The sequence below is a fragment of the Lactuca virosa genome, chromosome 1, assembly GCF_052849685.1.
Source record: "Lactuca virosa cultivar CGN04683 chromosome 1, Lactuca_virosa_CGN04683_v6, whole genome shotgun sequence".
Classification (NCBI taxonomy): domain Eukaryota; kingdom Viridiplantae; phylum Streptophyta; class Magnoliopsida; order Asterales; family Asteraceae; genus Lactuca; species Lactuca virosa.
In genome coordinates, this window is record NC_136426.1 from 258657984 (window position 1) to 258674100 (window position 16117).

Below are 16117 nucleotides of genomic sequence, written 5' to 3' on the forward strand. Positions count from 1 at the left end.
TTGTCACATCCACTACAAGTTTCTTAATAGATATCGGCTTTATCTAATATTTATTTTCGACGCTCATTTTTATTCTTAATTAATTAAATCCTAATAATTAAGCATAAAACACATAATTCACATAATATTCACATGATTCCTTTTCATTTCTTCAAAATGAGTTACAAAGGTTACCTAGACTATTACATCAATATTAATGCCTAGCCTAGAAACACGGGCGTTACAACTTCATTGATTGGTTTATATATATCCTAGAACCTGTTTTTGAAGACTATTGAAGAATCAAGATTCGTGGATTGTTTCAAATATTCCTCGTTGCAAGATCATTTCTTATTTGCTAGATGCTTGTTTTGGAAGTTGAAGCCTTGTCATCCATTCCATACTTTGAGGAGATTGTAGGGTTTCAAAGTACTCCATGGATTATGGCAATGGGCCCCTAGATGAAGTGTAGGTTAAAAGCCCAATACTTGTCTTTTCCCTATAAATAGTCATGTATTATTCATAATTAGGGTTAAAAGTGAGGCAAAATGTAGCCGCCAAACATTGTGAGGTTTCTTATGTAGAGTTAGATTCTTTAGTCTATTCTGAAAGTGTAATTTATTCCTCATGTTTTGAATAAATTGAGTGATCATTCGACATATCTTATTTATTTGTGTTTGTTCTTATTTTCCGCATCTTGTTCATCAAATCACAATTAGGTTTTAATCCCAACAAGTGGTATCAGAGCAGGAGACTGTGTAATCTGTACGCATATCTTCTGTTTACAAAGTTTTAGGGTTTCCGTTAATATAGGATCTGGTTCTGTCGTCCTCATTGTCATCTTGACGGCATAAAGTGATTTTAATATTACCCTATAAACTGTCTTAGTTTACACGTCTGATTCTCTACAGGTATCTAATAAAATATCATCATGCAGCACGACGATTCTAACATCAACTCCATTAATATCTCAAGCAGTATTGGATCAACAACAAGGATCCCGATTCTCTTTCCTCATGAATATGAAGTATGGGCGCTTCAATTTGAAGATTATGTTCTTGGTTCAGATGATAATGGTTATTTAATTTGGGAAGTCGTTACTTTCGGTCCATTTGTTCACACTGAAACCAAAAGAGTTATCAAAACTCAAAAGGAATATAACCAGCTGCTCCTTGATGTGAAGAATGTTCCTCAAGACGAGAAAGATAAACTAATCAGCAATGTCAAAGCAATGAGGATCATTAGATTCACTTTGCAGGCCGATACTTTTCGTCTAGTTAGTTCGTGTGATACTGCGAAAGCCATCTGGGAAAGGCTCAAAGAACTTTACTCCACTGACGCAGATCTTGAGCATTCTACACAAACACTCCTGCTTTCAGAGTTTGGTGCTTTTGCACAAAATCCAGAAGAAAATCTGAGCCAAACATTCAATCGCTATAATCATCTTCTTAGCAAGAGGATGAAACATGGTATTGGACGTGAGGTAATTGAGAAAAAGGTTACTCTCATGAATGGGCTTAGATCTGAGTGGATGACAGTGGTTTCTACCGTCAAAGCGCACGAGCAGTTCAAAAGTTACCCCATAGCCAATCTTGTTGGGATTCTTAAGGCACATGAAAGTGAGGTGTCGAAAGAAGCGAAAGTTGTTTCTGGTATGGGATCTCTAGCGCTTGTTGCGAAGGGCAAGACAGTTGCAGAGGATGAGCCTGAGTCTGATCAATCTGAATGTGATCTTACAAACGAGGAGTATGCTTTAATAGTTTCAAATCTCAAGCGGTTCGCAAGAAAGAAATTTCCATCAAATAAGAACCGAAACTGGAAGGGCAGCTACAACTCAGAAAATGTGAAAGAGGAGAACAAAAGCGCTTCTCAAAAGAAGGAAGAAAAGAAGGAGAGAAAGCTCATGGGTGACTCCGCTTTGACTGCAACTATGCGAAAGTTGGAGGAGATCAAGAAAGAAGGAGAACATGATGAGACTTACCACATGCGAAAGTTGGAGGAGATCAAGAAGAAAAAGATTACTGATAACTCTATGCATGCTTTGATTGTGCGGGAAAATGTGGTTGAAAACGAGTTTGGAGGAGTTGAGGTTTGGTCGACAGACTCGGAAGACGACGAGGTTCGCAGGCCCACACATGGCAGGGGTTTCGTTGCGAAAGAGGAGAGTTCGCAGTTCGCAGGAAGGTGTTTGATGGTGACAAGTGATGGGTCACAGACGCAGGAGAATGCTACTTGGAGTGAAAGAAGGGATGATAGCTTTTTCACTGCGAAACCGGTTGGTGACCAAATTAATGAATGCGAACAGCTGATCAACAAGGTAAATCTGATTCTTGAATCTCTCAATATACCTGTGTCTAGATACGAAACTGGATTAAACGACCTAAAATTCACTTTTTCAATCATTAGTGATAGTTTAAAATGAACCCGTTTAACAAACTCTAACATAACTGATCAAATCAGCAGGGTTTCGTTGAAAAGCGATGAGAGGCGAATGTGGATTGAGAAGATCGAGTCGGATATGTCTAAGTCTAGAGATCAATTAATTTACTTGCAACGAGACAATTTGTTGCTTTTAAAACAATGTAACATTTTTTGTTTGATTGCTAAAAGGCTTTACTTTATTATTACTCAGTTGCACCTTGATTGTGAGATTGGTAAGAAAATTCACAAGATGATTTTACCATTTCTTGAATTAAAGGAAGATGAAATTGACGCCGACTGTTATAAGTGTAAATCCATCGTGTCATCTGACGAGACTTCTGATACTTACAGGGTAAGACTGCAAAGAATTGAATCATACAATAAGTCCAAAGATCACAAAAACATGTTAAAACAGCTTTTGGATGAAAACGATAAAAAGCAAATCAAATCTGATACTATATAGAAATTCGATTCATTGAGTACCAAATTGAGTTCAGAAAATAAGATAAATGTTGAAAGCACATCAAAATTCGATGAGGACAGTGATATGAGCGAAATCTCTGTAGAGGATGAGGTGGATTGCTCAGAGTTTGTTAAAAACGAAAATGAACTTGCGAAACCTTTGATTTCTGAAAATTCAGTTGAATTCTCACGTATTTCTCAAAACAAACCTGAAATTTTACAAGCTAAAGCAACCGTTTTTTCCAAAGTGCAAATTGTCCCCAATCAATTATTTGCTACTAAAGGACTGGACAAAAATAAAACAGTCGAACTAACGTCCATCGTCAACGAAGACAACAAAGATGGTTGCGACGAGTTCTTTTGGTCCGCTCCTATAGACAATGCATATGAAACGAAGGGTGTAACGACGTAAATTTTCAAAACAATGTTTCATTTTTCAAACATAATATTTCACATTTTAAAACATCTCAAATCACAAGTGTATCAAATGTTATCATGGTAAAACACATCCCAGAATCTCAAATACATAATCCTCTATCAGTGTGTACAGATCATGTCGGCGCCTTCCCGCGATCCTCGCTAGTACCTGAAACACATATCACATAACACGGTAAGCATAAATGCTTAGTGAGTTCCCTAAAATACTACATACAACATATAAGCCACTTGGGGCTATAGCTCTACGAGACCTTCCGGTCAATGTGTCTCAGGGGCCTTCCGGTCCCACAATCTGAGTAGACCTTCCGGTCCTACTCTGTCGACCTTCCGGTCCGTACCATATTGACCTTCCGGTCCATACACTGTTGACCTTCTATCCATATCATGTTGACCTTGCGGTCCATACCATGCTACTCATAACATACATAACATATACATAGAAACATAGAAACATATATCATATACTCGTCATAGCACATAAGACCTTCCGGTTACACATAATTACCACTCTAGGAAAGGTATAGTGAGAAGACTCACCTCGTATGATGTCTAGTAAACTCTCGTGCTCGATATCCCCGATCTAGCCTCCGCCTAATCACATAAAGTAATTTATCTCTAATTAACAACGATTCTCATAGGCTAGATTAATCCCTTCCTATAATCTCTCAGAATGGGAAAAGACCATTTTACCCCTCCAATGGTCCAAATATCCAAATGTTGACCAACCCTAAAAGTCAACGAAAGTCAACTCCAGTCAACGGTCGAACTCTGACCAGACTCGCCGAGTGCACTAACGTGTCTCGGAGAGTCCATGCGTGTCCTCTAAATCCTCCTAAGGCCTTACTCGACTCATCGAGTTAACCTTTCACTCGACGGGTTACCACTGATCACGAATCGCGGGGCAACCCGATCCGACTCGTCGAGTCCTCTTATGAACTCGGCGACTTTCCTCCATGGCAATGCTCATTTGACCTTCTGAGGTTAGATCTGTTTCTCTAACTTATAGATCTGACCTTCTAGCACCCAAAAATCACGTAAAGGTTCAATCTTTATGACCATGCAACACATATCTAGCTCTATTTGATAAAATAACCCTTATAATGGTGTCTTAGGCTCAATACTCTTATGTGACTGCATAAAGCTAGGTTGTTGGGACTCTCTGGACCTCTCAAGGTCCAAATCTAATGTCTATGCCACAAAGGGACTCCATAACTCAGCTAAAAGGGGCAAGGAAACCCTAGAATCATGAGATTCACTATATACATGAAAATAGACATGGATTCATACCTCAAACAGCAACCTTTGATGAAGTGATAGTAGATCTGAGCTTCCCCAATTAGCCTAGCTTGAATCCCTTCCTTCCTCCTTGCAAGAATGCACTAATGGTGATGAAATTAGCTCCTTCCCTCACTCTCTATGCTCTCTGGTTCGTTTAGGGTTTCTCACAGGTGTGTGGCTGCAAATGAAGGTCATAAGGACCCTTAAATAGGGCGCAGACCCATTGATTTAGGGTTTCTGTCCACAGCGCGGAATCGTCGAGTCGACTTGCCGACTCGTCGAGTCCACTCATTAATCTGAGTCATCAGTCGCGATCCTACTCGACGAGTTTAGGCGTCAACTCGTCGAGTCCCTCTTTTTAACTCAAAAATAAATACTTAAATTATGATACCTGGAAATCCGGATGTTACAATGGGTCTGTCAGAACGAACCTCGTGGAGAGTGAAAGGAAGATACGTGGCAGAACCACTGAACAATCGTTCATGCTATGAGAAAGCAAGTTATAGTGGAACAAAGGAAAGTCGAAGCGAACCTCAGTCAGTAAAGGACGAATCTCATGCAAGAAAAAGGAAACCCAATGTGAATATTCACAAGTCCTCTGAGCAACTTGTTGAGCAAAAACGTCAAAGAAATCTGAGATATCAGAGAAATCTCAATGAGAGGAAGCAATTTTGGCAATCCTAAAATTCCAACTATGTTCGCAAAGAAAAATCTTTCAATCAAAATGCGAAAGCTCGTTCGCATGCGAATCCCAATCAATGTTCACACTCTCATTCTTGTAATCCACATAAACCCAAAAAGAACTCTGCTCAAAAACCCTCTCTTTCAAAGAAGCCCACTGAGAAACCAAAATCACATCATTCTCAACCCACGAAGGCTTCGTTCAGAGATGTCAAAGGAAAGGGAAAGTTAGTCTCGGATTCTGAAGCTCAAACCAAGAGATCGACTGCTAACGCAAAGAAAGTTGAGAAATAATTTGTCAAGAATCAAATCAAAAACAAACAAAAACAATCTGATTCAAAAGAAACGAAAAAGAAAAATAACAAAGTAAAAGTTTTCACCATAACTAAGAAATATAAAACCACATTACTTAAACGAACTTATATGGTTGATATTGCAATCACTTTTCCTCGTTCTGTAAAAGGCTCACAAGGACCCAAGCAACTTTGGGTTCCTAAATCTACTTGATTTTTGTAGGTAGTTCGTGGCGACCAGTTCGATTCTGAATGGTATATCGACAGTGGCTGCTCACGTCACATGACTAGGAGGAAAGAGGAGTTGCGAGAATTTCGAGCTCTCAAAGATGGTGGAAATGTAAAGTATGGAAACAACTCATATGGAAAAATCAAAGCCTATGGGATGATAACGAACGAAGATTTTTCGATTCGTAAGGTGGCGTATGTGGAAGGCTTACAACACAACCTAATTAGTGTTTCACAGTTGGTTGTAGGGACAGGATTGAAAGTATCCTTTGACGATGAAGGATCTAAAATAATAGAAAAGAAAACGAAAGGAGAAATGTATCCTTTGAATCTAAACCCGATACGAGGAAAGCCTACCATATGCTTGCTTACGAAAGCTCACTCTGATGATAGCTGGATATGGCATAGAAGACTTTCGCACCTCAACTTCAAAGACATCAACAAGCTTGTTCTTGGTGATCATGTGCGAGGGATTCCTCTTTTAAAGTATGATAAGGACCATTTGTGTGCAGCCTGTGAAATGGGGAAACAAAGCAGCAAAAGTCATCCAATAATAGTAAAAACGAAAGTCATTGAACCATTGGAACTTCTACAAATCGACCTTTGTGGACCTTCTGCAATTGAAAGTGTTGGTGGTAGTAAGTACATTCTTGTAATAGTTGATGGTTTTTCATGTTTCATTTGGGTGTATTTTCTTAAACAAAAATTTGAAGCTACTCCTAAACTCAAGGATTTTATAAAACAAATTGAGCTTCTACTGCTAAAGCTGGTTCGCAATGTTCGCAGCGACAATTTGCTAGAATTCAAAAACCAAGTGTTTGAAGAATTTCTTGCTGAAAAGGGAGTCTCACACAACTTTTCTGCTCCTTATACTCCACAAAAGAAAGGTGTATTTGAAAGGCGAAACCGCTCTTTGTGCGAAGCTGCACGAACCATGCTCACTTTCGCATGTCTGCCTCTATATTTCTGGGCGGATGCTATTGCGACTGCATGTTTCACCCAATATAGATCTATCCTGAATAAGCGATTCTCCATTACTCCATATTAAATCATAAATAATCGTAAACCTAATGTTAAGTTTTTCCATGTATTTGGTTCCAGGTGTTTCATCTTTAATTCCAAGGAACAACGAAACAAATTCGATGTGAAAGCTGACGAGGGTATATTTTTGGGATATTCACTAACCTCCAAGGCATATAGGGTTCTCAACAAACGTTCAAAGAAGATTTAAGAAACCTACTATGTTACGTTCAATGACAACTACTTAAAGAGGATTCAGTTGAAAGAGAGTCAATCAGAGGAAATCTTTCCTAAGCCAAGTCCAGCCACTCTTCCAATCTCCAATCTATATGACGAATTCATGCTACTCTTTGATGAGTCAGAGAAGGCTATCACATCTGAAGCGAAAGCAGCTGAGAATAAAGTAGATGAATTGAAAAAGATAATTGATGATGTTGCGAAAGACATGCACAATCAGCCATCAACTACGAAAGTACCTCAAGACACGAGCACTACATTCCAGGGGGAGAATTCTGACTCCAATGCACGTCCTCAGGGGGGGCAATCTACTCCATAAGATACGAACGTTTCATCGCAGGGGGAGGGTTACACTTCGTCTCTTTCTTCTGATCCACCATCTGATACAAATGACTCACCACTCACAATGTCTCTTGAACCTCCATTCACAGGAGATACTTCAACTCCTGAAGAAGAGGACCACTCGTCATTCGAGGGGGAGAATAAGGATGTGAATGACGATTCAGACGTTCAATCAGAATTCGAAGAAGTAAATGTTGAATTGGATCCCTCTTATGAACCAAAATATCCTCCACTAACCAAATGGACCAGAGATCACCCCAAAACCCAAGTAATCGGTGAATCTTCTGCCGGAGTCCTTACGAGATCTCAGCAAAAAGCAAAACAAACTGCATTATTCTCTAAAGTAGAATTTTGTATGTTTAACTCATTCGTTTCCAAGGTAGAACCCAAAACGGTCAATGTTGCTCTTCATCATTCTGATTGGGTGCAAGCGATGCAAGACGAACTCAACGAGTTTGAACGAAACAAAGTTTGGAGGCTAATTCCAACTCCACCAGATGCATCGGTTGTAGGTTTAAAGTGGGTGTTTCACAACAAAATGGATAAAGAATGGAATGTTATAAGAAACAAGGCAAGACTCGTGGTTAAGGGGTATTGTCAGGAAGAAGGCATCGACTACGAAGAAACCTTCGCACCTATTGCAAGGTTGGAATCTGTTCGCATCTTCTTGGCATACACAGCGCACAAGAACTTCGAGGTATTTCAAATGGATGTTAAATGTGCTTTCTTGAACGGAGAATTAGAAGAGACTGTATATGTGGAACAACCACCTGGGTTCGTAAACGAGAAGTATCCCAATCACTGCTACATCTCTGGAAAACCACCTGGGTTCGTAAACGAGAAGTATCCCAATTTGGACATATACGATGACCTTACTCGCTAAGCTTGGCATGGTGGGAGACTCTAAAGTGAAGGTTCCAATGGCATTCGGAACGAAGCTGACACCATCTCTGGAAAAACTAGCTGCTGATATGACCCTTTATCGTCAAATGATAGGATCATTGATGTATCTAACAACTAGTAGACCAGATATTATATTTTCCGTTTGTTAGTGTGCTACGTTCCAAGCAAATCCTCACGAACCTCACATGGTGGTCATCAAGAATATCTTAAGATACTTAAAACGAACTTCATCTCTTGGCATATGGTACCCTACGAAATCAGGCTTCTTCGTACAAGCGTTTTCGGATGCTGGACTTGGAGGATGTGGATTAGATAGAAAAAGTACAACTGCAGGATGCCAATTTCTCTATGGCAAACTTGTCAGTTGGCAATCCAAGAAGCAAACGTGTGTGTCCTTTTGAACAGCTGAAGCTAAATATATAGCTGCTGCCTCATGTACATCTCAAGTCATTTGGATTCAAAGTCAGCTTCGTGACTATGGCTTAAGCATGAAACGAATCCCACTATATTGTGACTCTGAATGTGCCATTCGCATTTTTCACAACCCAGTGCAACACTCAAAGACGAAACACATAGCACTGAGGTATCATTTCATCAAGGATCACGTAGAAGACGGCAACGTTGAAATTCATTTCGTGAGATCCTCTGATCAGTTGGCTGACATATTCACAAAATCCTTGCCTGAAACAACCTTTAATAGAATTATTCAAGGCCTAGGAATGATGGAAGTTGAATCTGTACCAAAACCACCTTCGTTTTAATAAAGTTGTCGATGTGAATCGATGCGAACGCTTGCAGTGACTCGTAGTCCACTGTTCATTTGTGGTTCGGTTTTACCAATATTCTTTTGTACTTTATGTATAATGTTTCAAAAATTCAAAAATCATTTATTTGAAAAATCCAAAAATACAAAAATATTTGTTCCTTTTTTCGCTCTCTTGGTACCCCTTTCGTTTTTATTCTTGTTACGTGAATTGGCACGAGCGCTCGCTCTAATTCATTTCTGATTTTTTGGGGACACGAATTGACACGAACGTCCGCCCTAATTTGCATCAAATATTTTTTATGCTCGCTTTCAATTCTATTTTTTTTCACGCGAATTGGCACGAGCGCTCGCTCTAGTTTGTTTCCGATTTTTTCGGGACACGAATTGACACGAACGTTCACCCTAATTCGCATCAAATTTTTTTGTTTTGTTTGGCATTATCTTTTTTTCCTTTGTATATTACGTCTTTAAATTTTATTTTATTCAAAATTTAAAATTATTTTTCTTCTATTTTTATTTCTTTTTCAGAAAATTTCAAAATACAAAAACATTTTGTTTGTGTTTATTTTTATTTCTTTTATTTTCAAAAACACCAAAAATATCTTAAGAAGATCATGGAGGCACAGATTCGTATCTCAATTCGTGTGATAGGGCAGATATAAGTTTCTTTATCTATGTATTAGCGAAGTGTCCCTAGAAGCATGATGTTGTATGTTGTCTAAAGCCTCAATTGACTCGATGTGAAGCCTTAATGAATCGATTCTACTAGTCGTTTCTTCCCACTCAGGTTGTTAAATTCACATTAGTCATGAGCTACCTTACTCTTCTCACTTTGAGTTAGGAGTTATCTGCTTAGTCACTTTCGTATAGCAGAGGTACATTCGCTTCTCTGGAACCATCTTCACACTTCTCCATTGCCTTCGCACTCATAAATGTAACCCTTGAGATTCTCAGCTATACCACTAAGGTTTATGGTTACACAACATCTGTGTTAATGATCTTAGTCTCGTTCACCACGAACCGAGTGAAATCCAAATCCAACACACTGACATGAATTGACGATGAACAATTAAATGTTCTAGATTTTCACCATGGAATTAATGAAAACCATTTTAGTGATCTGTATCAAGGAATCTTTTTTTAGAGATCTTTATGAAGTGTTTTGGTTCCAAGATACTTATTCCCATAAGATCCAGTTTTATTTTTTTTTGAGATTTCAAAATTTTAATCTTCTCACTAAAATAATTCCAAACCTACTCGTTCAACTGACTACACTGGTCACACGAGTACTTCATCCAACATTCATACTTATGTCAAGTTCGTTGTTTGGTTGGAGAGTTAGCCACCCATTAAGCCTAATTAAAAGATGCCTTTCAATGTTTCTTATCAAAGACTTGATCGTATTTCAACGAGAAACCACACATACACTTCTTAGTCTCTCTTGACTTTGAAGGAAGAGATCGTTGCCCGGGATCTATAGTTTCATGTCTTTTAAGACATCACTAATATCCTAAAGATATATCTTGCTTTATTTCTTTTTCTTTGGCACACTCTTGCACGAAAATCTCTTTGATTTTCCTAAAAGTCTTGTTCGTGGTACTTATGGCATTTTCAGTTTCGCAGATTCAATGATGCTCAGTTTTATACACACAAGTTACCTTGTGTCTCAAATGCGTACGGACGTATGAGTATTTACTGAAAATATTGGAGATTGAAAGGATGAGAACAAGATAATAAAGACGCGGCTTGTGGTGGATAAAACTTTGAAATTTAGGCGCGTGGAATTTGAAACGCTTCCGCTTATCACGCCGCCTGACACCTTTATCGGGGCTACAGTTGTCAAATCCCGCTTTTTCAGGCGTCGTTTCAGAGGAAATCGATCAATTGATGCTTCAAATTCTCTCTCTTGCGTAATCGTATAAAATGAATTTTCATCCACAAAGTTACTTTTTACCTCTACCAATTCTCTCAATAACCCTAACGGCAATTTCTCTCTATTGTTCTTCTTCTTCATCAACCTGCAACAATGGCCGTTTCCTCATCAGTTCATGATCAGACCGATCACTCGTCACTACTTGCCATCAAACAGAATCAAAACTTGATTCTTGATTTGTCTCCATTCAAGTACGATTCTTTCATGCTACCAATCATTGAATGCTTGAAGTATTCCCCTCTGGTCAATGCCTTAACTAAGGTTGAGTGCGTCCCAATGTCTCTGCTCTCGAAGGCTTATTCCTCAACATCATACATCAAGGAAGAAGAACGCATCACCTTTGAAATCTCTGACAAGAAAACTTCTATCACCAAGTCCAGGTTATGTTCTCTGTTAGGGCTTGCATATGATGACTCCATGGTGAATCCAGACTCAATATTCATCGCAGCTATTGTGGAGATGTTATATGAGATGGGGTATAAAGATCTTATTCCTTCTATCTCCAAGTTCATAAAACCCCACTTGCCTCCTCAATGGAATGGTCTATTTACTCTTCTTTTCAAAGCTTTTTCTGAAAGAGTCACTGGTTCAGACTGTGCCAGTAAGCTGTTTATGACTCTATTGTATGGTCTTTACCATGGAATCAATCTTGATTATGGCACCGTTCTATGGGCTCAGCTGGTGCAAAGTACTCACTCCACGACTCGACACTGTGATATTTCCTGTGCTCGATTTTGGAGTGTTGTTGTTCAACGAGTGATTGAAAAACACCAAATCCCCATGATGAAAGATTCATTGATGTCCTCAATTGCCACTTTTCATACAACCAAGATCATCATTGCTGACAACTCGAAGTTTCCCTTTGCTGGCTCTATTCTGGAGAAAATGCTTTGATGTGTGCCAGCTGCAAGTAAAATTCTGGAGGAGTACAAAAAGCTTCCATCTTCAGGAGCTCGCACCATTACTCCTGAGATGCGCACAACAATTGACCAAGCTGACAAGGTGAAAAAGGGAGGTAAACAAAAGCAAATGAAATAGGGTCCCTCTGAGCCAGCGGTCACTCCAAAGAAGAGAAAGGCGAAAACTGCTCCTTCTACATCAAATCCCAAAAGGCGAAAGCATCCAGCTCACAAGCGAAAGACCCCCACACCAAATGCAAGTGAAGATTCGGAGTCTGACACTCAGTCAGACATTCGCATCGAGGAGGATAACCCCGTTCGCAATAACGATGATAATGTTCACAACGAGGATGACAATGTTCACAACACAGAAGAGACATCAAATCCTGAGGTAACTCAAACTTTCAATGATTATGTTCCTTCTCCACCTCCCTCACCTAAAACCACCTCTATCCCAATTACCATTGCACCATGCCCTCCACCAGTCTCTTCACAACAACAAACCAACATTCCTCTCTCTCTATCCCATTGTTCACTGATTCTACAATTCCACCTACTACCTCTACCACACCTCTTGTTTCAGTCAATGTATCTGATACGGGGGCCAAAATTTCAGGTTTCTCAACCCATGTTTCACCTCCTGTTTCCCCACTCAACTGAGATGACTCGGATATGATCTTCGATGATGCTGAAGACAAAGATCTTGGGGGATTCACTTATAGTCCCTTCCAAATATGGAATAAAAGTGAAGATAATGTGCCTGTTTCGAAAGGACAACTTCAGTCCCTACACGAAAAGATTGGTCAACTGCTTCTCGCTTCCCAGGCTTCGTCTTCTGACGCATACTCTAAAGATGCAGTTGAGTCTCTCTTTGACAGAATCACAAAGGAGCATTCTGCTAATGCTGAAAAGATGAGTAAAGCAGTTGTTGATTCTGCTGAAGTTTGCAAGTCTACGACCGAAAAAGTTGATAAACTAAATGCTGACACCACTACCTTCATGGAGAATTTCCAAACCACCTTCAACTCCAACACCACGGCAGCCAATGAAGCTTTAAAGAGTTTGGGCTCTCTCGTCAAAACTGAGAAGAAGGAGTTGCAAGAGATTCGCACTGGTTTGAAAACTGACCATGAAGCGTTTCAAACCTCCATCTCATCTCAAATTTCCAAGCTTCAAGACGAACTGGCAAAGGAGAGTACCCTCAAGGACTCCCTTTCCCTCAAGATGGAAGAAGTAAAGATGTTGACTGTTAAACTGGACACTTCAGAGAAACAGGTCAATGATTTGTTATCTAAGAGAGCTGTCATGTAAAGCTGTATCACCGATGTTACCAGCATGCTCTCGGAGATCATTGAGACCAGGGACTCAATGATCACAATAACAATGCGCAAGCATCTGGCAGAGAAGATAAGGCCAGTCTTCGCAATGCTTCACATGCTAGAAGGTGTTTCAGATCAAACCTTTAATCAGAAGCAAGGGGGAGAAGGTGTGTCTGGTGGGTCAAGAAAAGAAGAACCCAAAGCTCCAGTTAAACCTGTTGTCAAGCAAGAACCAAAGGGCAAGGAAAAATTGTTCAACGAAAAGCCCCTAATTTATAATAGTGAAGACGAAGAGGAGTTGGATGAAAACGAGCTTAAAAAGCGAAAGGCTCGTGAAGTCGAACTAGATGAGCACCAACGGATCATTCGAGAGGCTAAAGAAAAGGAAAGAGCTGAGAAAGAGGCTCAGGCTACTCTTCAAAGCAAAAAAGCTTTTGTTTCCCAAGTGGACCTTGAAGCGAATCCAGCGTGATGTTGTTGACTTACCAAGCCAGTATTGGTTAGAGCCAGTTGTGTCTTTTGATATTCAAAACACATGAGACTCGAAACTGGATCTACCAATCACTCCAAAAGCCTTCAGGTTCCGTTCTTTTGTGAAAGTGGCGAACACTCCATCCACTGATAGCGGGGTTGATCATATGTTGTTCTCTTTTTATCTGAAGCATATGAAGCCGCAATACGAAACATGGTCTTTGAGCAAGATAATTGATGTGAAAGTCACAGGACCAATCGAGACTGACAGCTTTCCGAACGCGAAGTTCAATGTGGCAAGAGGTTCAGCCAGCCAGTGCTACAAATTCACTCTCGCAGACTTACCTTGTCTTAACCCCAATCATTGGTTCGTTCTTTACAACATGTTGCTGAAGGACAAAGAAAAATACGATCCTGTCATGTCTCGTCTCAAGAAAATGATAAAGTCTTACATCCAAGAGATTGGGGAAATGGATGTTGAGGTTGTTGTTGTGCAGCGAAAGAAACCTTCTGTTGTTCGTAAGGAAACTCCTAAGGACTTCGAAAAGATGAAGTTAGGGAAGATTTACAGTGGAGAATGGTTCGTTGTCTATTCAGCTAGGGAACGAACTGGTGTAGACTTTCGCAAAGGATGCTTCTTCCTTTTTGATAAGCTTTTGTACACTACATCCTTCCTCGAGTGTATTTTGGATTTGGTGAGTAAATACAAAGGCAACAGTAAGGATGACCTCAATTGCTTCTTTGACATGGTTTATGGTATATTGAAATTCTTCAGACACTTTTTGGCATCATTCCAAAAGTTTATGAAGTACAGAAGCGAATCCAAGGCTAATGGTTTAGTGCCTCAATTAACGCAAAAGGGGAGATCGTTGGGTATTAGATGTTGCGTCATTGGGCTTTTAATTTTAGTCTTTTGTATTACCGAGTTGGGCCTGTCCACTCGTGTTTATTTCTAGGGTTAGAGTATTTAAGATGCATGCATGCATCATATTTTTTTCAACTCTGATCTTTACGTTGTAACCCTAGTCACGCCTCTACAGTAGCAATTCTTCATAGAGTTCTTCTGAGGCGTGACACTTAATCATTCAATATTATTTGAATCATCGTTGTGTTTTTTGCTTTACTTGTTTTGAATCTAATTGATCTTTTAGGATTTTAATCCTAACAAATCTCTTGGTCACGTTGTGACCAAATAAAGACAAAATAGTCGCAAGTATTCCATCGTCACGACGTGACAGGCACCTCGTCACGTCGTGAGAACTAGCTGAATGGTAGCTTAATGGATTAAGCCCTTAACCCATTAAGCCACAAACTCATCTCCTCCATAAGGCTTCCTTACACCCAAAAAGCCATAAAAATCGATGCTTTAAGGTCTTGCATGCCCAATGCAAGACTTGAGCTCAAAGTAGGTCACTCATGAAGAAAAAGGTGGTCAAAACCTCAAGCATGATTTTAAACTTCACCAAACTTCAGATCTAGCACAATAAACCACCAAGGGACACTAAGGACCAATAAAGTTGCCAACTTTATGGAATCTCAACACTGTAGCTCATCTAATCATGGACAATAATGCATTAAACTCTAGATATAACAACAAGAAACCATAAAGCATGAAGCTTGAATACTCATAAATGTCCAGATGAGTTGCTAGAAGATGGCAATGAGGCTTGCAAGATGACTTTATGATCCAAAGATGATCCCTTCACCTTCAAGTCACCAAGGCACCACTAAATACTCAAGAACTCATAAATGGGGCTAGTGTTTTGTTTGAAATGAGTGGAGGCTGAAGAGGATACCCTAGGTCATGAGTTAAGATCCTTAAATATGGAGAGAATACTAAAATTTGTGGGCTTGGGCAGCAACCACTCCCACGATGTGACCATCCTATTGTCACGTTGTGACAATCCCTCCTAGATACTCGTTTCATGTTGTGACAAGACTTCCCTATGGTCACGTTGTGACACCCGGTTTTTCCTCAAAAAATATGCCTTTGATTCTGTGATGCCTTAAACTAATCCATTCTAGAAAATGAGTGTTACAATTCTCCCCCACTTAAATTAGATTTCGTCCTCGATATCAGTCCTCTCTTCCACTCTCGAAGTATCGCTTGTGGGTCCTTCAAACCCGACTCCTTCAACACAGGCTGAGATCACTTGAATGCCAACATCTGCAACCATCACCAACAATGGTTCCAACCCAGGCTCATAATCCAATTCGAGTAGACACTTCGAGGTCTGAATCACCTCTAAAGCAACATCTCTTTAATAGTCGATGCTCTCCCGAAGAGTTACGAACCCTAAATTTTAGTGAAAACACATTACCTAATGAAAACGTCTTCCCATGACATCCTTAAACCCATGACATCCTTAAACCATGACGGGAAGAACCCATTCCCTTATCTATAACCTGTAGATTCTAAAGGCCTACACAACCTTCAGGTAGACAGA

The 16117-nt window shown here is 39.8% G+C and overlaps 1 protein-coding gene across 1 annotated transcript; it reads left to right on the forward strand.

The window, feature by feature from the left end:
* The first annotated feature begins 910 nt into the window (after positions 1-910).
* On the forward strand, positions 911-7356 carry LOC145129439 (uncharacterized). The gene is made up of 4 exons (XM_079064162.1): positions 911-2296; positions 2678-2752; positions 5776-6042; positions 7051-7356. Exons 1-4 carry the CDS (start codon positions 911-913, stop codon positions 7354-7356), a joined length of 2034 nt encoding a protein of 677 aa, XP_078920288.1.
* The last annotated feature ends 8761 nt before the right edge of the window (positions 7357-16117 follow it).

Coding starts and splice junctions, on each gene's coding strand:
- LOC145129439 (XM_079064162.1), top strand. CDS start 911: ATGCAGCACGACGATTCTAACATCAACTCCATTAATATCTCAAGCAGT. Junction 2,297..2,677: donor GCGAACAGCTGATCAACAAG/GTAAATCTGATT, acceptor CTTGAATTAAAG/GAAGATGAAATTGACGCCGA. Junction 2,753..5,775: donor AGACTTCTGATACTTACAGG/GTAAGACTGCAA, acceptor TGATTTTTGTAG/GTAGTTCGTGGCGACCAGTT.